The sequence below is a fragment of the Neolamprologus brichardi genome, chromosome 12 (assembly GCF_056152115.1).
Source record: "Neolamprologus brichardi isolate AB-2024 chromosome 12, ASM5615211v1, whole genome shotgun sequence".
NCBI classification, from domain to species: Eukaryota; Metazoa; Chordata; class Actinopteri; order Cichliformes; family Cichlidae; genus Neolamprologus; species Neolamprologus brichardi.
The window spans coordinates 34,825,663-34,849,177 of record NC_142115.1 but is presented as its reverse complement, the minus strand read 5'-3'; the positions used below and the strand labels follow the sequence as shown (position 1 = coordinate 34,849,177).

The window sequence follows — 23,515 nt, the reverse complement described above, 5'->3', positions numbered from 1 at the left end:
CACATTTTTAATGTGTTTAGAGAGTCATCATGTGACCTAAAAAAAACCCCATAAGCCTCAGGTCTTAAAGGTATGAGTTTTAGAGTCAAAAACAAAGACTGACAGTTCATATCTGTTTTTCTTATACTGACTTTCATTCCTCTTCCCTTCAGTGCATATCTCCACCTCTCCAGGATCACTTGGACGCGCAGATCGCAATGCTGTGTGTAAACAGTCTATAGAGAAACCAATCTGCCACTGCAAACAGCGAGAGGCTCAGAGCTGATCCCTGATGCAATCAGACCCCCAACCTTGAACCCAACAGTCACTCCTAATGCACACCTCGCCACTGTCTCATACTTGTCTCCTGCACCACTCGCACACATCACCACTCCCGACTTCCTACATGCACCACAGCTCCTGTTTTGGGACCCTCATGTCCTTTCTCTAGATCCAAGTGCAACTCCCTCTGGGATTCTCAATCAGCACCATCGAAGCAAATATCACATTATGACAGTATGAAGTCATAAAAGTGCTTCCCTGACCCTCACCTCTCTCCTTAACCTAGCTTCAACAACTCTCTCCTGCAACTTCATCAGCCTTTGTTTTAGTTTAATACTACAGTTAGTTTTTAATAAACAGTTGGATGTAATTTTGAAAGGATCTCATTAGTGTGTGTTTAATGAAAAACCTTAAAAACACAGACTCTGCTTCCTGGCACTCTGAATTTATTTGGAAAGTCAGACTGATATGAAGTATTCCACTAAAATCACATCAGCTGTGATAGACAGATGAGCAAACAACCAAACGGTGGCTCATCGACTCCTGTTACATTATACAGAGATTCCATCCTCACAAAACCTGATCTAACACTGTGATGTTTCAGTTGAACTGAGCAAGCCAGCTTGCTGCGGGTTTAATGCCTCATTTTTCAGTTAATATTTCTACCTTCTTTCCACCTTAAAACATAAAACACATTTAGAAAGGATGACTGGATAAAAAGACTGGAAAAGAGAGAAAATGAGGCAGAAAGAAATGAAAAGCAACCAGGAATAAGATTTAAAAATTAAACATCTGAAAGGAGGAAACCAGTGATGTGTTTGTGGGAGATGTGGCAGAAAAGATGAGACCAAAAAGACTTTTAACTGTCCAAGGCAAACCTGAGCTAATGAAAGAAACAGTGAGTGCCTCAATCTGTTGACAGCTCAGGGTTAAGGGCCTTTTTTGCACTCTCACTTCCCCTGGCACTGCGTGACTGGGCCTCCGCAGTCTTTTGTGTCCCTGCAACGTTATGTAAGCCGTGTAGGCTGAACAGATAGACAGCGAACAGAGGACCAGCCTGTGGAGCTGAAGGGACTGCACTGTTTAGAGGCTTGTCCAACTGGACTGAGTACAGCAGTGCACTGATGGGGCCACTGAGGAGGATTCAACTAGGGTGGGAAATTACCACCAGTCTCCAGGCATCAGCAAATGAGGGCAAATCTGGCTTTTAGCCACCCTTTGAATTAGAAATCTAAAAATTAAAGTGGGTTAAAGTTGGCCAGGAAGATTTAACTTTGGAGCTCTGGAACAATCCGGAAAAGGTCATAGATGAGCAACGAACGGGGTTATCGGACGAGAGGAAGGAGCGGAAGTAAGTGAACGAGCTGGCAAAGGAAGCAGCGACACGTAAGAGGAAGCAGAGGAGTGAGAATGAGGGGTGAAGTAAAACTAAAGCATTCCTCCTGCTGACCACGCAAATTGAGTTCACTTCTAAATAACATCTGACATTTAATTAAATAGAAACCTGCTTAAACTGCAAACCAGAGTCACTCATTCTGTATGCGTCTGCTACACACACGTCTCCAGGAAAGAGTTTACAGTTTGCAGGTGACACACTTTTCTTTAACCGTAAAGTTAATCATTTAACAAATCCGACACTGTTTAACAGTTTCAGATTTCAAACTGGAATAATGTGTAGACATCGCATTTAAACAAAAGTTATATTTTAATGTTTCACCAACTAAACTGTTGGTTTATCTTACCTATTAACTTCACTGAAGCTCAAGTGGTGGCAAACATGAATGTATATACATGCATGGCTAAGACCTTTATACTGAATCTGTTTCAAAGTAGTTGTAAATTAATTACCAGCCTACTGCAAGAGTAATCACGGTAAATGATTTATATTAGTTACACCCGTTGGTAATTGTAAGAGGCTTTGTCACCTTGTGTTAATTAGAGCATAAAGTTTAGTCATGTTAAAAGAAAAACATACTATTTGGGGGGGCGGGGCATAGATGATTAGTAAATTACTTGACTTCCAGTTTATTTCCCTTTACTTTTAAATATCAGCTTAAGAATTCCTTTAAATAAAGAATCCGAAGACTTTCTTTTCTTCATTTCTGTGGATGAACATCTGTGTAAGTGTGATTTTTGCAGTCAGGCCGCGGCTTATCAATACAAAATAACACATTTGTTTTTTTGTTTTTCTTCTGTGGGGTGATTGAGCCCTTTGAAATTCGTTAATGTACATTTACCTTTCTATGTTTTACGCTGCACAAGTGTAACTGTCATCAACCCATCTGTCCATCATTTAAGCTTCTTTCATGAAACAGAGGAGGGGGTGGAAAAATACAAAAATACCAGCCTCACCTTAAGGTCTCTGTGGATGATGGGCGTTTTGCATTGGTGCAAGCGGGCCACGGCCTCACACGTGTCGCAGAAGATGTGGAGGACCTCGGCCTCGCTGAAGCCCACGTTTAACCGCTGGTTCATTTGCTTCACTACCTGCCCCGCTGCAGAAAGAGAATAAAGGGGTTGGAGAGACCGCTTCAGGAGTGAAAACAGATCAAAACAATACATACAGCATGTTTGACCATAGAAACTATTACTGTTACTAGTACTGTTTGCATGTAAACTTATTCTGATGAGGGCAAAACTGCTTTAAAGGGCAGTGCATGATCAATATAGAGGCCAGGGGTGCTAAAATAATAATCACACTTTAATCTCAATTACTCAACACAATTCTTTAACTTATGATGCTTCCATTAAAGGAAAAAGAAAGAGGCAACTGCTGCTGGGCACAAAGGGTTGCCTGGTAGACATAGGTAATGGCCATCATGACTCCCGGGTGGGTTTCTTTTGTCTATGAAGCCAATTTTACACAATGGTAACAAAATGATCAAGCAAGCCCGCCTTACCGTGAGAACAGATGGGGGCAAAAAGACGACTCAGAGCTTTATAAGGACTAAAAGCACAAGCACTTCATTTATAACCAAATATTTAAAAAGTTAGAAAACAGAAATGAGAGCCTCAAAGCAAAAATAAATGGAAGAGACTTATTTCAGTTATTTTGTTTTTATAATCAATCAGAAGCCGAAACTCAATTAATCGTCTAGCCTTAAAAAATTAAATAGTACCAATGCAAGACGATGCAGAATGCAAACACAATGCTGCACATTTTTACTTTTTCCTTACACGTTTATTCCTCTGCCTCTTGGACTTTATCCTAAATTTGCTTAACTGGTGAAGTTTGTGCTGATTAATGGAGCCATTGTGCTTGTTGTTCTTGCTCTGCCAAACCGTGCCATATGACAAAAGTGGCGTCCTATCTGTGGCCCATTGTGTTGTATCAGCTGGTCGAGTAAGTCTCAATTTTTTACAGTTTTAATGATATATCAGTACAGAAGAGATTAACAGATATAGAGGGAGATGTTGCAACAGTTTGAAAAGACAAGGCTTTCTGGGGGAAAAGAAAATTGCAGCACGTTGGTTGCTTTGGCAACCAATACTGGAGTCCTACCACACTAACCCAACAGTAAGCCAGCCAGCTTATTATCACCTAGTTAGCCGATTATTCATTGCTTGTCCTTTTGTGTTTATTTTTTCCCCCGACCTAAACAAAAACAGAACTCAAACCAAAACAAAAACCAGAAGTGCTTTTTAAAAAATAGAAATGACTACATGCATAAAGCAGAACTGTGAGGCCTGTCAGAACATGTTTATATTTACAGGGACAGGTTGTACCTTTACAGTACTCCATGAGGATCAGGACCTCCCACACGCTGTCTGACACAGGACTGATCGTAGAGTCCAGGTAACCAACGATGTTCTTATGGCCCGACAGCTCTTTCTGCAAAGAGGAAGAAAACGGGGGAAGAGTGGGACAGAAAGAAATATCAAACACGTGCTAAACAGCAACACAAAGAATCAACTGATGTGATAAAAGGATCGTGAGTGCTGGTTCATGTTTAGACATGTGTAGTGTTGCTCCTATATTGCTTCAGCTATGGTTCACCCAGGTACTGAATGTGGAAGCATGAAAACCACAGTCTGAGATAATGTGCTGCAAACTGCTTTAAAGACTCCCGTCATGTTAATCAGAGATGAGTCACCGATGAGCCAAACACTGCATAAAATCTTACACACTGCAATTGTTTTGTTTTTTAAATTCATCCATAAAATAAAATAAATTCTCCTAGAATTAAAACATCTTCTGAATTATTAAAATGTTTTTCTTAAATATTTGTAACTGCCGGCTTTGCCAAATATGATTGTAAGAAAAACAGAGGTGTGAGTGCAATTCAGCTGCTTCAGAGGCGAGCTCTGTTTGTTTTGTTTTTTCACTTGATAACTCGTGCTCTTACACCATGCTCATCTCTTAACTCTTTAAGCCATGTCCACAGGTACCCGGGTATTTTTGAAAACGCAGATTTTTCTATGCGTTTGCACCTTTCGTCCACACGTAAACGGCGTTTTTGGTCACTGAAAACGGAGACTTCTAAAAACGCCTGCCAGGGTGGATATTTTCGAAAACTCCGTTTTTGCATTTACGTGTGGACGAGAAAAACGGAGAAAACGCAGCATCAAAGGTGTGCGCCTTTTTTGACGTCACACTGTGCGCCACGTTATTGTTTCGGTGAAATGAATTTCTACAATACTGTTAATTGTCTCTGCAGTGTTTAAATGCTTACATATACACACACAGTTACTGTCCCTCCACACATACGACTCGGTTCTGCTTCTATGCCCCAGCTTTGTTTACTATTTCCCACCGAGGCTTCTAGACTTCTGATTGGCCAACATTTCTACACGGTTGGGAATATATCGCCACCTGTTGCTTTGGCATGTTCCTAGCAGCGTTTTTCTTCATTTTTGCGTTTACGTGTGGACGGAATTATTTTTTAAAACGGAATCGGAAAATCTCAGTTTTCAAAAATATCCGTGTACGTGTGGACGTAGCCTTAATCTTAACTTTATTTATTCTTGCATTATTAATGCATCAGAGCACATCTGCTGGTTCCCAAAGGGCAGCACGAGGAGAGAAACTGCAGCATTTCTTGGAAACCGACACACCTACAGTCGTGTCCCGACAGACCTGAACTGTGTCAGAGTTTAAGGTCAGCTGTGTGTGTGTGACACATTGTTCCAGTTGATGAAAAAGAATTGACACACAAAGCTGACTAAACAGCTGATAGTGAGCTGTTCTTCATTAGGACAGAGGAGAATAACATGAAAGCAGGAAAAGAGTGAAGAGAGTTGGACATGTGAAATGGTTATGGGTGGACTCAAACCCAGGACCCTGCAGCCTTTTGGCATATGGGTTGCCCACTCAACGAGGTGAGCAACCCAGCTTGCCTGTGGCTGAAGTATTTCTTTAAAAAAAATAAAATAAAATAATTCATTCATTCATTAAAACTCATTTTTTAAACTCAAACTGAGACCAGAAAAAAGGTTAAAAATGCAGCAATGCAAACTTTTGGCACTATAATGACATTTTCAAAATAAAAGCCTCTAATGAGTTACAGGAAGTTAACAGGGTTCTCAGAATTGTGTCAAAGGTTCTAAATAAATACTCCATGTGAGCTGTAGAAAATATACCTGGACGCATAAAGGTTCAGACTTTCAAAACAAAAGCCTCAAATGTATTTATCGTTTTCCTTTTTTTACCGTTTATGAAATGCTGATGCTGCTCATTTATACAAACCTGAATAAGCCACCCTCCATTCAGCTTTTTAGCCATAACATTTAAGCACAAAGTAATAGACCAGGTGCGGCAGGAGCAACAATACCAGTAATAGAAGACCAAGAGCAAGATGCATAACCTCATGATAAATCTAATAAATGACCCACAGAGCTGCATATCATCCTCATCACACCAAAGTTGTAAGAGAGGATGACGGACATTGGTAGCAAATTTTATAAAACTATTGAAAAAGCACTTACAATGGGCACACAACTTACTCCACTGTCATATGACGATGAAGTAATTATCTAAACTTCCACAATGTTACTGAAACACTTTAGCAATAAAGATAAGCACAAAGACTTTAAGTGTAGTTGAAATGAAGGAACACTGATGCTGCTCTCACCATGATAGTGATCTCTCTCTTGTAGACATTCAGGTCCGGGACATTGTTGACGTACATCCTTTTGAGAGCACAGCGTACACCGCTGTGCGTGCGAGCCAGAAACACCACAGAGAAGCCTCCTGTAAGAAGACGGAATGATAAGTTATCGTTACATCAGCTGCTTCGAAACTTTCTCTTGTATGGAAGTTATTGTACAGGATAACCTGAGGCTTCAGACGGAGGCGCTCTATGTATAAAAACTTCTCAACTTAAGATTCTGTATTGAGTCTCCTAATGGAAAATGGCTCACGTTCCAACATGATGATAAATGCATTTAAACTTTTTAAACCATCCATGTCACTCGTGGATGGTAATCAATGGTTCATCCAGACTGGTGGCCAGGCAACAAAGACACATGCACATGCCAAACAAGAACTTCAAGGGTTGAAAAGTGAAGGTAACACAAACCAAAATCTCCCCAAACGGATGACATTTCTTGATTCCCTTGTGTAAAACAGCAATTACAGACTGTGTATAATGAAGCATTCTGAAAAGGACTCCAAAATGCTGATTAACCAGGAGCTAACAGGTTAAGGATAAGTTTATTTGGCCTGCATGGTCTGATCTAATTCGGACTAAATCACGCCATTTTCCTTTTAAACCAGAGTAGATTCCAACAGAAAGCGGAAAATTGAAGTTTAGGGGTACAGTGTACCAGTAAAGACAGATGTGCCAGTGTGTGCTGTGATGGAGCTGCCTTTGGTCTGATTACCAGGGGTTTGCTGAGTCACTGAGTGGCGGGCATCAAAGTCCACTGACCACAGAGAGGAATGAAAGCTCTACAATGGTGCACTTGTTATGAAAGTCACCTCAGGACAAAAGACCACATACTCACTACAATCGGAAGTTGTGTTTTAATGAGGGGAGTGCTACATAAGTGTATCTGATTAATGACGCTTACATCTGTGTGTCCTTGTGAGGACAGTAAACAGAAGACAGCAAGCCCCGGTCTGGCAAAGGGAACATAAACAGACTGAAGCAAAGTGTTTGCTTATATGTGGTCGCAACAGTGTGTTAATGTAGCACACATTATCAGATTGGAAGGAGTGGATGATGTCATCCCACAAGCTCAGAACAGAACAAAACAGGGAGGTAAAGACAAGAGGACAAGCTGCTATGTTAGAGCTGTGTTCAGTGTAAATGTGACAAATAAAATAACAGAGCATTCAAAATGAGACTAGTTGGGTCTGTTCTTTTTAGTCTTTCCTTCAATTGGGATTGGCAGTGTCACAAATGCCCAGAATCTGGTAATTACTGCTAATTCTACAAAATCGTACAACAGGTTTCTTATTCATGGTCTTGTTCACAAGTCATAAGTTGGTGTTTGAGACTGGCCTGCAGATGTGCAAGCCTTTAGCTCTTAAACCTGTGATTATACCCATCACATGCATAAAATATTAGTCTGCAGCGTTTTCCTTCCAGCTTTGATTGCTTCCAGGACTAGGATGAGTGGACTGGTTACAAAATGTTTCTGAAATGCGGTGGAATCAAACATTTTTTTGAGTAAACTACTTAAAAATAAGTCTTAAACAATAAATCGACCTTTGAAGGGGTAGGGGAGCCTACCCTGAGCCTGGTCCTGCTGGTGGTTTCTTCCTGTTAAAAGGGAGTTTTTCCTTCCCACTGTTGCCAAAGTGCTTGCTCATATGGGGTCATATTATTGTTGGGTTATTCTCTGTATGTATTGCAGGGTTTACCTTACAATATAAAGCACCTTGAGGTGACTGTTGTTGCGATTTTGTGCTGTATAAATAAAATCAAATTGAATTAAGTAAATTAAATTCCTGACAGTCTAAACTGCAACCATATCTGGTGATTTCTGAGAAAAACAGTTTGTTTTAATTTTTTTTTCCCTCCGTTGACTTCTTGCGACAATTTAAGTTATACTGGATAACTATCACTAATATAAAAAAATAAAATGGATGCATGACTGTCGCAGCTGTATCTGCAGCCAGGTTGTCATTTCAAGATTGAAGCAAAACAGAAGTTCTGCCAAGTACAAGAGCCAAAGCCGTTTACGGCTGCTGGATGCTGTTCATTGATTTGCTTTGGTCTGCCCAGCGCGCTAAGTTCAGCTTGATGGTCACTCCAAACTGCCGTGCCTCGATTAAATTGATTTCCTGTAACAAGGCAGATGAGTACAAAGCCATGAGACAGAAAACTGAATCAAATGGTGGGTTAGGCTCCTGTTTAAGAGATCCTTTTTAAAACACTGGGAATCAGTCATTCTTGCAGACCCTCTGCAAGCTGAAAAACCAAATCATTTGTGATGTGCAGCATGCTTTATGGCCCTGCTGTTTGAGGCAAAAGCTACCTGTGAGTCATCTTGAGGTAAGCTCAAGCTTTGTGAGCTACTTTGCCACAAAGATTCAGGAAGCAGACGTAAAAATCTAACTTCAGGCAAGAAGATGTTGTGGAGGCTGAAATGGCAATGACAGATTTTATAAGAAGAAATCCATTTGCTTAGGCAAAGGGCCAAGAGACTGAAAAGAGCAGTCTGTTTAAGGGCACATGGGAGAAATACAGCAAAGCAGGTAACTGAATAGACAGAGATTTTAGGGCATTAAACCCTTGATGAGTCGATGTGCAGTCTAGTAAACTGAGGCAGTTGTCATGATGACTTTGAGGTGTGCAGATAAGTAATATCAGATGAGCAGCACTGATTGCAAGATTATTCCAGACTGAGATAATCGCAACAGGAGCAAATTATCGGCTCATCTCCGACCACAAGCATTTTGTTATTGGTTATGATACACAGCAAAACCCTGAGTCATGAGTATCTGGGACATCTCACAGTACACAACCTGCAATGTCAGGAAAAAGACCAGAAACTGTTTTGTCTCAGATGTTTATTACTACTTCTTCCACACTAGCGTTTTCAGTCGTTTACCCAGAGTTGTGCGTCCACATTGAAACGGCCCAAAACGCTTACGTTCCAGTCCTGCGCAAAAGCGAGTGAGAATTAAAGAAGGTGAAGAAAAGCTATCTGGAGCATGTACAAACTGATATTAATGTTTATTATTTAGGGCTCTCAAAATTGAGAGCAATCAAAACAACTGCTGTATAATGCCCTCCGCTATCTTTGTTTAATTGGTCACATGACTGCATCACATGACTAAAATGCGTCATCGTTTTAGAAAGTCTGCGTTTTTGAGTGGCCACACTGCGACGGGGCAGCTCCGCTTTGAAATGTATGCGTTTTTCCTTGGGGAGAACGCCGTCTCAGTGCGGGAGGCCAAAACGGAGAGAAAACGATGCGTTTTCGTTTGAAAACACAGTGTGAATGTAGCCTGAGAGTGAGATTTATGTCAGTGAGACCTGCGTATAAAAGATCAGGAAGCACAGCTGTGTTCACAATTTAAGGAAAGCATGAGCAACAGCAGCTGCAGATATTCAAATATAAACTTATAAAATTCTCCAATAAAAATCAGAGAATGTAGTTTTTAAATCTAGTTTTTCAGTGTGTTAACAACAGAAAGTCCTGAGACTGAATTTAATCAGCGACAACCATGCAATGGTTTGACGTTTGCCTAAAGCATTGTAAATACACACCATACATTGCTGCTTTCTTCTGTCCTCTTAGAGGACCATCCCACTTTATTGTACGAAATTAAAAAGATTTACCTGTGATAACTTCCAATGAATGTCTTTAAGACCAATAAAGACGCATGCATGTCAACAAAATCACTATTTTAAAAAAATAAAAAATAAAAAACCCAAACAAACATTGCAGACTGGTGATTATTTATGACCGAATCCGTCTTGTAATGAAGTTGTTGACAGTAGTACTTGTTATTGCACTTGTACTTGTTCTGTTCCATAGCAGAAGGAGCACAGTCTCCTGCCGCACTCTAAGAAGGTGCCTTTGGAGTACATCAACCCTGGGGAACATAAAGATCCTCTCTGGAGAAGCAGCTGAATGCCATAACAACGAAAACATGAGACAACAGTAAGGCTGTAGATAGTTAACAGAAAAAAACAATCATTTTAGCTTCTTCTTTTAACGTCACATTTCACTTTTAAACTAGATTTGATATAAATTTGCGTTTTTAGTCTTCATCTTTATTAATTCTTATAAATAACATCATAAAGCATCTGATAATGAGGACAAGACAACAATTTCTTGTCAGAGAAGCCCGTCTCCTGTACACTGAAAGACCCTTTTGTCATGTCGGAGTCCCTCATTTGTCCAGGAAGTCTGTATGCTGGGCACAAAGCCTCTCTAAAACAAACCAGTCCACCCAGAGCCACTTAAGAGAATAATACATTCAATGGCGTACTACTTCCGTGGCAGGCATAGTCATGGGGGCAACAAAAGGCCCAGGGGCTGATTTAGTAGGAATCTGGTCCTGGAACACATGGCCTCAGTCAATCACACACCAGGCCAGCGGGAAGACATGAAGATGTTTGTAGGATAGTGTGGGCTGAGGCTGTGACAGCCACTCTAGCTGCCGGGATCAGTGAGTTTGTCAGTTTGCAATGAACGAGGGAGGGGTCACAGCTTGTATCAATAACATCTATGAGCAGATTTCTGCACTGGATTAGGGATACTTACTAGCTTCAACAAATTTTAAAAAGGATCAAAAATTTAAAAGTAAAAACACATACAGAAAAAAAGTGTTAAAGCTGCTATCTAACACCTGCACGCACACAAGCATCTACAAAACAAATAAAAATAAAAGCAGCTTTATGAGTCTTATTTTTAGTAGTGTGAATTAAAATCAGGGCTTAACACGTGTAATGCACAAAATTCCCCACGTGTTGAATGATCGGCAAGAAGTGCTGCAAGTAAACTGATCTTCACACCTGGAGAGTAAAGCTTATTTTAACAAGTTCCTCCAGCATACACAGACAGACTTCCAAGATGTGAAGTTGCCAGCATGCAAAATGTTCCTTTAGCTAAAATCTGACGAGGAACCTGCTCAGGAAGCTAAAACGACAACTGCATACATCAGCCCTGGGGAAGTTGATGCTTCCTCAGTGTATAAATCCCTCCTGTGGGAAGCGATTAAGCGATGAGATTCCCCTTAATTTTGAAATACAAAGTCTCACAGTGATTCTGGTTTGGCGTTTCTAAATCCATTCAGTGTACTAAAGTCCTGGGGATAGGGATGACTTAATCCAGGAGTCATCAGCCATTAGTCACACCTCACTATTATTTTACTTCCCCTACTGCTCATCTGTACTGCAGAGAAATGATTCAAGTAGTTCCCCATGAATACACTGTCAGCTGTCAATGACAGTTGGGAGGAAAACCCCAAGTCCATGAGGCCAAGACGGGGGTGGGGGTGGGGGAGGGGGTGAAGACTCACATTAAAGCCTGGTGCCGAGCGAGGGCTGTAATTACCAGAAAATTTTCCCTGGCCCTGAATCTAGCGCTGTGGACCCTGACATCACTGAAAAGCCTGACAAACTGGGACAGCCCGCATGACAGCCTGTGGAAAAGGCTTGAAAGAGGATCTGAACAGCCTTTAGAAAACAGACACTCAGCACGCCTTTTATACAGGAAAGAAAGAAAAACCTCTGAAGTGATAGGAGTGTCTCAGTGAGGGAGGATTAGGGGATTTAGCAGCATGCAAAGACAATACATTTATAGTTTGTGCTCAGGCACGAGGCGCAGATGTTCTCCTTCTGAAGCGTGACGTCATCGGTGATAACAAACCACTGTACAACCATCTTTCTGTTTCTTTCTGCCTCTTGCTTTTCAACCCACAGCACTACGAACTCAAACACCTCGTTGAAAGTCACAAACAGACAAACAAAAGCAAAACATCTAGTTGAGAGTATAGAAAGCACAAAGCCGTTTCTTTGGGAGGACATTTTTAGCAGGCTGAGGTATTTCCTCTTTGAGGCCCCTGTACCCCAACATGAACCCACATCCCCTCCCCTAAAAGTCTTTCCCTAAAAGAGTTGTAGGGCTTGAAGATAAGAGACACTAGCCTGGAATAGCCAGTAAAACTTTCATTTAAGCTTGTAACAATGTTGTGTGAACATAAGAGGCCTTTATTCTTTGTTACTGATGGACTTCAAATTATAAAAATGAGGAACTGGATAAAAGGAAAAAAGTTGTTCTTTGCAGAATTTTTTCTGTGCCACATTCACCTAAAAATCTCATCTTTGCCCTTTTCTCTGAATTTGCCTCAAGTCTAATTTCTCAAGAATCCAACTTGATTTGGCTAACAAGCAAAAGCTTAAAATGTCTTACATCAACAGTGTAAGATTCCTGGAATCTGTACTGAGGCTGTGTGAATGATAAAGCAGCCTTACCTTCAACAAAATTACAAATATTTAATGTGAAGTCCATGAAGAACAATGTCTTGACTCATTTTCATTACAGATAAATACTATGAGAAGTGAACAGTGTTTCCCACAGATTGTATTGCCCGTGGATGTATATACATGCATACCAACATGGATGTAACTCTTTATCACTACGTCATATAAACCATCAGATAAACCTGCAACCCACGCTTTAATGTGTGCCTTTAAATGCTTTTTACCCGTCATGCACAGACTTAGCATAAGAAGCTATTTGGACCACAGAGACTAAAAACCAGATATCAAGGGCCAAAGGGTTTCAAGTTTGGCATTGTGAAGTTCTCAACTCTGCTTTCTGCAGATTGTCGCTCAACAGAACCACAAACTCCAGTTCACACTATGCCAGTTCACAGCCAAGTGTGAAGAGGCTGGGATGAGAGTTGGCCCCTCCAAGACCGAGGCCAGGCCTCTCAGCCGAAAAAGGGAAGCGAGTCCGTGTCCGACGTGTTTTTGCTGGGGAGATTATGGCTCTCAGCTGGCTTGGGAACACCTTAGTGTGTTCCCCAAAGAAGAGGTGGAGGGCATGACTGGAAGAGAGGAAGGTCTGGGCATCTCTGCTTAGATGGCTGCCCCTGTGACCCGTGAGGAGTGGGGGCAGTTTACAGCAAATGAGCAGTGAGCAGGCTGGGATAACCCAAGACGGGAGAAACAATCCAATTTAAATTTCCAACATAACTTGAAATTAAATTTTTCCAGATGTTCAATAATGTAATTCAGCAGAAAATGGTCATTAAAGTGCTCTTGAATGGGCCAAAACCTTGGTTAATTCTTTCTGAAGTTACATCAGCTCTAATACTGAAGAACAAGTCAAAAATAAAACACTTTGCTCACATCTTCATGCAGACTAACTGGCGACATTTTTTCCACAATAAATGCAGAAAATGGATTTTCATTAACCGACTTCAGGGCCTTTGTCCATTTTCCAACCTGTGCCAGCTGCTCCTGCTAATTACCGATAATGACTTTTTGATCCTCAGTATTTTAGCAAATCCTCTGAGAGCTGGTATTACACGGACTAATGCGAGAAAGACCTGCTCCTTGGCAGGCCAACATATTTGCAAACATGCAATTTGCAAATGTTGAGTTATAGCAAAGCCGTATTTCTGAAATCAAATATAAAAGGAACATGTGTTTTATGTTGTATGGGCAAAGTAAATGTCTATTTTAAACTAGGAGCCAACGTTAAGGTTAGACTGCCTTATTTCCATCCGTAGCTAAAACACAGACCATATAACCTGGGATCTTTCATGCTCTTTCAACACTGACATCTATCTGCAAACACGACGGCCCTGTAACCCAGTTTAGGTTAAGGACACAGCTTAATCAGTTTCTCGTATGTCCTCAAAACTTAGACTACAGTAACACTCACAGCTAAAAATAGACAGGGGCTTGTTTTTAGCAGGCAGCCGAGAGATTCTGCACTTTTTCCTGAAACACTGCACCACCGTGTCATTTTGTCTAAACCTTTCAAGATAGAAAACTGTAATAAATCCATTTTCAAATAAATGTAAGAATTCAGGTTTTGGATTTTATTTTTGATTAAATATGGTTCAAGATAACATTCAAATCTGCTTAATTAAGAGCTGTTCCTCATCTGCTCACAGTTTTCAGCCTACTTGGAGTTGAAATGCTTCAAAGAAACAAGCTCGAGTTAAGTATGCAGGACGACAGCAAGAAGATAACCAAGGTCAGCTATTTTTAAACTGACAAAGGTGAGGGTGGTGCTGTGCCAAAGCACAGATGTGATAGTGGGCTGCTGTGAGCGTGCTGAAGTAAAATGAATCAAAGGTATACTCAGATACAAGAGCAACAGCTGAAACCAACAAATCTGGCATGTTTCAACATCTGGAACTGGGACTTGGTCATAACTTAAGAGGAAGATCGCATTTTGATGTTAAAGGTTTTGAAAAGCACACATTTCAGTGAAAGCTGAATCTGTTGTGGATTTTAAAGAGCAACCTGCAGGCTAAATTGATTTCCCAGAAATTAATGTCTGAAAAGCTAATGCATTATTTTATGTTTTGTAAGACAAAGGCTGAAAATTAGAGTTAGAAGGGTGAATTTTAAGCAGCGTTCCTAAAATAAAGGCTTTCTCCATCACCTGTGTGCACATGTTGCACAGGTGAGTTTAAGTATGTGTTGCATGCAGCAGTGAGTGGTGTTCTTACTGAATTACATCATGCTGTCTTCACAGCTCTGTTAATGGAGAGTTCACTTTCACTTGACACGTCCTGGTACATGTTTGTTCACATGATGTTTTCATGCTTTGCAAAAACCCATGCTGTGATTATTATTTCCTGTGAGGGAGGACAGCACTCTAAAGCTATTTCTCCAAAGCACTGTGCTTAGAGGAAGGTCACAGCAGCAGCACAGCAAATGGTTTATTGATTTGCAAATTTCATGCTTTATGAAGTTTTTATGGCAATCCGTCTTCTGTATAACGCAATATTTTATAACCATTTCTTTATCAAACAGAACAGGTAAAATCCTATAGGGAGCAGATAATTGGCATCCTGAAGAGTTTGGAAAGAACACCTAGATAATACTTTAATTTTAAGTAGTCAGCTACCACTGCTTATCCACATCACAAAAGCAGCATCTCAGCAAAGTAGGCCAAGTTCCCCAACTTCCAATTACTTCCTCTAGTTCCTCCTAAGCTGGCTATTTTCAAAATTTCTTTTTAGAGATTTTCACAAAAATCATCGCTTCTTTACACAAATTAAGCTAAACCTCTCTTAACCTTGGTGAAATCTACCAGTTAATAAAAGCACTTTGCACTACAGGCTTGGAAGCAAGTTATAAATATAAGTTAGTGGTAGGGCTGGGTATCGTCACTGATTTCTAGAATCGATTCGATCCACGATTCGATTTTAATCGCAGAAATTTTGCCTCAGTCAGAAATATTATAACTCTGATCATGCATCAGTACATTTCCATATTTTTATATCTATAAAAAGAAAGCTGACACTTGCGAGACGTTATCAAAAGTGTAAGGATCACAGCAGATGCCTTTGTGTCAAAGTAGCTGAGGATGAAACAGAAAAACATGAAGATTTTCCTGGCCTGGGATTTTATAGCAGACGACATTAAAAATATTCTGCCGTAGATCAAAAACGAAAGAAAGTCATTAATCGTATGACTTTCATATGAACATTACCTGATGCTGCTGAAGTGAAGCAGAGCAAAGTTACAAAGGTTTTATTAGAGACACAGCTAAGCGTTTCACAATTTTGCATAATTTTAAAAAGTTTAAATTTGTTCAGAAGCCTATTGAACAGCAGAAATGAGGCTTTCTTTTCGGAAGTAAGTAAAAGGGGAAAAAACAGCGGCCGATAGCGCTGTAAGAACGGTAGACTTGTGCGTAATAAGCAAGCGAATAATGCAGAAAAAAGATTTTTAGACGGGAAACTGTTCTTGAAGTATAGAGAGAGAGCTCTACATGAAGTGTGATTTTATCGTGGTGGAAGCAAAACAGAAAAACAAAGAGGAAATTCATGACGATGTTTATGTGAAGCGTAGTTTGGATCTTCTTTTGCTGCTCGTTCAGTCAATATTGTTTGGAGAGAGATAAAACCTGTAGCTTCTGAATCAGCGCAAAAAGGACGTAAACACAAAGCGCGGACGGATCAGAATCAGCGAGCTGTCGGCTTTCAGCTCCAACCGTGTCCGTGCCGTCGGGTGAGAAAGGCGACGTCTCACTGATTCTGATGCGTCAGCAGCTCCACGCTTTGTGTTTACATCTTAGTGCAGAATCCGTGTTCCTGCTCTCATTTACTGTTTTAGCTGTTTGGTGGTTGTTGAAATTTTGTGAGGTTTAACCTGAGAATCTTGCGTTTCGGGCAAAAAAATTTATATTTAAACATCAATTCAGGATTTTAATGAATCGTTATCACGTTATCCAAGCTAGAATCGATTTTAATCGATAATCAAAACCCACCCCTAGTTAGAATACTAGTCTGGTCAGATACAAAAGTTATTTATAAGCATCTATCTACAGTCTAAACCAAGCAATTCCAACTCCCTTTCAGTCCCCTTAAAGCAAACCTTTCTCTTATTGGTTGGTCATTTCAAACAGAAGATTTGGACAACAGTCGGGTGGGGGCCAGAGTGTCCATAAAATGGCCATTTTTGGGATAGTGCACCTTCTATGACCTCATACAGAGCATTAAGTAGAAAAACATTCAGAAACCAAGTATCAACAGCAGTATGAAACATTTGCCTCATAAGGATTACTTATATATAGATACACGGTCATTTCAGTATCTGAAACTTTTACTTTCATTATAAAAGCCAATTATTGTATTTAACATGAAAACTTTGACAAGAAAAATAACTGGAGGCAGAACGTTCAATTATCAGGCACTTCTCCTGTCGAACTAGCTTCCAGGCGCCGAGCTGAGCCCCTTTTAGTGCTGCTCATAGGGATTCAGGAGGCAGACACTCTCTACTTTTAAGATGAGGCTTTAAAGTTTCCTTTTTGATAAAGCTCGTCGTTAGAAGTGCATCATGTGACCCTGAACCATCGATTAGTTATGCTGCTGTAAGCTCAGACTGCTAAATTATTTCCCATGATGCACAGAGCATTTCTTCTCCACTCCCCTCTTTTCACTCCAGATGTGTTTATTTGCCACGATGCATACGTTTTGTTGGTTTCTCTACATTCCCATATCCTCTCTACTCCTTCCTCTCACACCAGAGTCTTCCTCTCCACCATTGTCATGCTGCTCACAGGGGACAGTTTGATTGCTGGGGGTTCTCCTTGTTATATTGAAGGGTTTTTACTTTGCTGTATTCAGGTTCTTAGGGCAACTAATGTTGGGAGTTAGTCATGTAAATAAAACAGGTCTAAAAGAAAGATTTCTGGAAAAATGAAATACTTCCCCTTACTAAGCCATCTACCCAACAATATCCCTACTTTGATCATTAAAACTGCAGTTATTTCATACAGCTTCCAACCTGGACTCTTCCTATTACATATTCAGTTATTTTTTCACTTGGCAGCAGTCAAAGCCTTGCAGTCAATCACACTTCTACCCTGACTCGAGTGGATGCTGAGAAGCACTTTAAAAAACAGATGTAAGTATGTAAAAAAGCTTTTCTAAGAGGCAGCGCCATAAAAGGCAACATGAAGAGGTGAGGCGATGACTGTACACTTTCTTCATCCTGGGATTACTGAGCTGGAAGGTTCTGGCAGTCGGCTCTCATACGTCTTACCGTAACAGCAGTGTTTACAACTGAACAGGCAGACAAAAGTGGTTTGAAGGGTTTATGATGGAAATGGGAGGGACGAAGGGGTGACGCTGTATGGGCCAGTTGTGCTGGTGCTCTAAAATCTAAAGGCTGAACGAAATAAAAGGATAATCAGTTAAGTCTTTGTGCTTTTCAAGAAACTATTCGGTTTATTTTTACTTGCCAGACTTTAGGCAAAGATTGTTCTTTTCGTCAGTGGGAAAAATGAAAATCCCATCACCGTCACTGCAATACCATGACAACCTCTGAGCCACAATTTAGGATAAACCCAGACTTTGATGAAAGTGTTGTAATTAAGACAAATAAAAGCCAGGACGAGTGGTGGTTAGACTCCACTGCCACGTTGTGAGGAAACGCTGATGGCTGAGAAACAAAGTTTGAAGCCCTTTTGCCTTTCTGCTCAAACTACTTACACATCAGCACAAACAATTCAGTTCAAGAAATTTAATTTGCGGACCCAAAAATGCACACAAAATAGTCACCATGTGTTCTTCAGTGTTGATGTAAACTTTAACAAGCCCATCAACACAAACACAATCACTGATGACATATTTTGGCCAATTACACATTTACACACACCTTGTGTTTCTCTCATTTATCATTAAATCCTAGTAACTGGCACCTATAACCAGCAAAATTACAGTAATAAGAGCTTTGCCTTTAAGCTGTTATGGTATTGTGTTCCAGTATGTGCCACTCAACTGGTTTACAAGCAAATACTCAAAACCCAGAGCAAAATAGATGCAAAAAGCAAATTCCATTTATTCTTTAATTTAGTTATCCAGTTATTCTGTAGTGTTTTTCCCTTTACAATAAACAAAATGAATAAATAAGCAGTGCATAGATGGTTTAAAGCAGCGGTCCCCAACCCCCGGGCCTCGGACCAGTACCGGTCCGTGAGTTGTTTGGTACCGGGCCGCGAGAGTTGAGGCTCAGGTGTGAAATGTATAGTTTTCAGGGTTTTTATCGGTTTTGAGCTTTATTTTGTTATCGTTTTGATTGTTAACTCAGTTTTCCTTGGTCTTTTCACGTGTGTTATGAATAAATCTTCTTTTTTTCAGTACCGGTACTAGTTTTATTTTGTTGTATTTATCCGCGACACATTAAAGGCCGGTCTGTGAAAATATTGTCGGGCATAAACCGGTCCGTGATGCAAAAAAGGTTGGAGACCTCTGGTTTAAAGAATGAAATGGTTCTGAATTAGATAAATGTTTGTCAGGTTTCGAACAGCCCATGCCAGACCAGGGTCGTGTGGTCAACACCTCTGACTCACTATCATGTGGTCCAATGAGTTCAGAGTTTAGTTTCTATATTACAGAAGGGCAGGAAACATGTTTTTATGCACAAGACATGATGGCATATTAACATTAGGTCACTTCCAATGAATACTTAACAAAAAGCAGTCGTCATTCATGGTCACCACCAATGATTTAATTCATAACAATAAAAAACAAAACATACAAGAAGCAAAACGGCATCCTGTGAATCTGACTTTTAATTTATACATTTACCATGTAAATCCAGTAAACTGTTTGCTGCGCCTCAAAGAGACAGCCATAAAACCCACCATTCGTCAATTACTGATCAAAACCAAATCCCTCACTGAAAGTGGGCTCATGTTAAAGCGCTGTAGTGAATGTCCACATCAATCAATGTCTTTTTGTTTCCACATGACCCGAGTTCACTCCCACCTTTGGCTCGCTGCCCGCTGCAAACCAGCTCATGGTGAATTGGTAGAAAATTATTCATTTGCAGCTTCACAAAGAGGATGGCGGGCAGCGCAGCGAGGCAGAGACAGAAGGCCTCAATGAGCAAGCACAAAGGCAGCGATGCCCATCACGGGACCGAGAGCTGTGTCGTACCAGCATTCTTTCTACGGTGCTAGAATAAGACAACAAAGAGGCACAATGTGCCCATTCATCACCATTACAGTATGCTAATATTGTAGATGGGATGCTTTTTCATCACGATGTGCTGGCAGAGGGAGGATCAAATGAGTTATAATTTCCTCTTATGTCACATCATATAATATTTATATATTCTGAGCATCCCGACATGATTATGGTGTATATGTCAATCCATTTTAATCCAAGCTCAGCGCAGGAAAGAAATAAATCTGATTTTATTGATTAGCGTAGACAGCATGGATGTCCTGGCAGATGTACTGATCGACCGGAAAACAATGTTTACCACATAAGCACTATTTAATTATTTTCAACACATTCGTTGTTGATGGATGAGAAAGGAAGGGGTGGGGAAAAAGCATAGCTTAAGATGCTTCCTGCACAAGTGATGAGCGCTTTATCTTCATTTGTTTGAGACTCACTACAAGACCCACAGGGTTGGGTCATTAGAATACTGGGTGTCATTTTGTTTTATTTTGCCAATTTCGTGGTCTGCTTCCTTCAGTTCAACTTATTAAATATTCAATTTTTAAAGCTCAACAGCAGAATAGCACCCCCAAGCAGATCCCTGCTTCCTTTATACGCAGCTGGGCTACATCACAAAGTAGCACACAGACACTGATCCGGTGTTTGACGGAGACCAGCATTGTACGGTCAACATTATAGAGAATTATAGAACAAAGCACCAGAAACTGCCCTAGAACCCATGCTAGGTAAGCACTGTTTATTAAGTATCTGTGTCAGTGTGGGGCACTGCACAGTTTAAAAGTCCAGCGTGAGCCGATTACTTACCACTCCAAAGTTCCAAAGCTGAGGCTTTGAAACCAGTGGATACCATCATCTATTGCTCCTGTTTGTTTTTAATCCTATTAACACCAACAAAACATCTCAGAGCTTACAGGTTCCTGTACCCTGGTCATTAAGACCACATTACCAGTTTCTTCTACCAGAAGTAGTAAAAGAAGTAGAAGAAGAAGGAGAAAACATCTCTTCAAATATATCAGGCTGCAGGGTTGTCAAAAATAAATAAAACTGATAATCAGATATTAATCAATATTAAAAATGACTATCGGATTAGACACTCATTTGCACATGTACTGCCAACAGTGCCATCTTTGCTTACTCCAATGGACACACAGCTTTGCGCACACCTACAGGCAGGCATTCAGGTGAACAGCCCCTCCCTTCTCTAGTACTAGAACACATGAACCGTTCACAACGCTGAACATTTTATGAGTAATTTCAACAGATCAGATGCTGTTGAAACGTTGAAACATGAGCTTTATTAAGTGTTAAACAGTTATCGATAAATGTTAATCTGGACCTAGCAAACATCGGTCCTGTTGGTCCTGCCTGTCCATAACATTAAGAGTGTTAATTTAACAGGACAGCACAATTATTTGTCTAAAATAAATAAATAAATATTTCTCTTAAAAGTCAGACTGAAGCTGAGAAAAGTCTACCAGCAACTAAGAAGAAATAGTGGTGGTCTACCTTACCAGAAGTTTGAAAACTTAAGTGTTGTGACTGGATGTTATTGATAAATGAAAGGCTAAAAATGTGTGTTTTCTTTTGGTTTCTAGAGGCTCAATTACAAAACTAATGTTCAAGTTAGCTGACCAATAGTACACGTGTGATGTGCCTAATAGTTAGCGTTTCCTAATTGGTTGATTGCATTCTGCCTTGGTGGATGGGGGTGAATACATATTACTGTGTGCAAGTGACTGTGTGAACATTGTTTCATTGCAACTGACCAAGGTCACCTGAACCTTAATTTATTTTCCTCCTAAACACCCGTCATTGATTTAGGTGTGCGGAGCCTTTAAATCATTATGGTGAAACCCCTAACCTGCCAAGCTGTGGAAGTATTGAGTATTCAGTTTGAAAGTCCGTACCAGTATTACTGTAAACACACCAAATTTAGGAGTATAGTTTTTCCATTGCTCTACCTCAGAGAAGAAACTGTTACTTAATTCCATTATCAACCACAGCGCTCAGCCCCAAGCCAAACGCTTTTCCTTTTATCTTAACTGTGTCAGACCCAAAAAGGAAGCAGATCTATCTGCAGTATATTTAATTTAGCATGAGCTTTCATTTGTTATTTTCCCCTGTCTAACACAAAGCTGCTGAAGAATATCCCACTGAAGAACTTATCAGATCTACTCTGCAAACTGCTCTCATGTGACCTCATTTGCATTGATAAATTTGTTCTGCAAATTTCTAGTAGTGAAGCTTGCGTGGTGAACACGTGACAACGGTCCAGATCAAAAGTGGCAAAGAACAAGGTTCAATTTGCATGACAACTGTGTTTGCATTTCTCCTGTTTATGTAGTCCCTGTCACGACTGAAAATCCTACGTTGCTGTCATCTCTTGAGCCTGTAACTTACAGAGCCCCAACTGCATATGTTTCAAGATTGTGGTGAAACCAAACAGAACATGTGTGTGAAGTCAGCATGTTCAGGGGGAAAAAATAAGTTGTTTTTCCGTCACCTTTGTGTTACGTGAAATGTGGAGACTAGTCAGCTGAGATATGAGCTTGCTTTGAAGCTTTCAAGATGAAAAAGACTGGAGAAAAATGAATGAAAAACAAGAGCAAATGCGCTTAGAAGGTGGAGGTGACCCTCATTAAACAAGACATTGATGAATTATAACCTTGTAGTTAATGTGCTTGTAAAACTGCAAACATAGGAAGTGAAACCACTAACCCAAGGTCTTCCTGTTAATTATAAAGCAGCAGTGACGTTTCTACCAAGAATTTACAAACACATGCCAACATGAACAGTTTGAATTGTACCTACAGGAGGTGGTAAGTACAGCAGTCCTGTTATGGCCGGTGGTCTGGTGGAGCCATTATGCAACAAGATATGTTCCAGAGGCAGTTTACCTGCTAAATGCTCAGTGTCTGCTCAGCAAACAGCTTAATGAAGTATTCTGACTGCAGTTACAGGGCTATTAGCCAGAGACAGTTTGTCCAGCTACAAAATCCTGTTACAGTCAACACATTTTTTATTGAATTTATGCCTACACAGCACATCCAACTGGAAAAACCTACGACAGACGAATCACATTTGCAAAATGTACGCATGAGACTTCAATTGATAAGTAACATCATCTGCTCTCTGAAAATGTGCTTGTTTAGCATGGTAACTAAAACAAAACATGTCATGTCACTTCATCTATCACTTAAAACATTTTTTGTGCCTCGTCTGTAATCAGCCACACACAAGTCATGATAACAAGAATGTGCTTTCCACCAGAACTGCAAAAATCTACAAACACCGTCATCAGCTAAATAAAATTTCAGACTTCTCCTCTGAGACAACTTGTAGGAGATTGTGACTTAACTGTGTGGCTCCAAAAGGATCACAGTATTCCTTTTACTCACTTCTGTACAGTGAAACCCAAGCTGATGTAATTTAACGCTTGTAAAAACTTTGACCATCATCAACACCACCACTTATGAGCAGCTTCTTCTGTTGTCAATTATGCAGCAGGTGTCTGCTGTGTAAAACAGTAATTTGTCATAATGCACACTCCTAAACCGACCTACCTGTGCTTACTGCAGGTGAAAAGAGAAAATTATTGACTACAAAACTTATTGAGTAATGAAAGCCACTGACCCAGCTTTTATAGCTGTGAAATACACAAGACAGGCTAATTGACCTTGTTGT

At 40.3% G+C, this 23,515-nt stretch overlaps 1 protein-coding gene across 1 annotated transcript in view; it reads right to left on the bottom strand.

The window, feature by feature from the left end:
* Nucleotides 1-23,515, bottom strand: part of bmp2k (BMP2 inducible kinase) — a 53,648-nt gene that overhangs the window by 22,364 nt on the left and 7,769 nt on the right. Inside the window, exons 2-4 of the mRNA XM_087849469.1 lie at nt 6,333-6,451; nt 3,988-4,093; nt 2,614-2,756 (exon numbers count right to left, since the gene is read on the bottom strand). Of these exons, the coding sequence (XP_087705595.1) occupies nt 2,614-2,756; nt 3,988-4,093; nt 6,333-6,451 (368 nt within the window). The remainder of the gene's footprint in view (nt 1-2,613; nt 2,757-3,987; nt 4,094-6,332; nt 6,452-23,515) is intronic.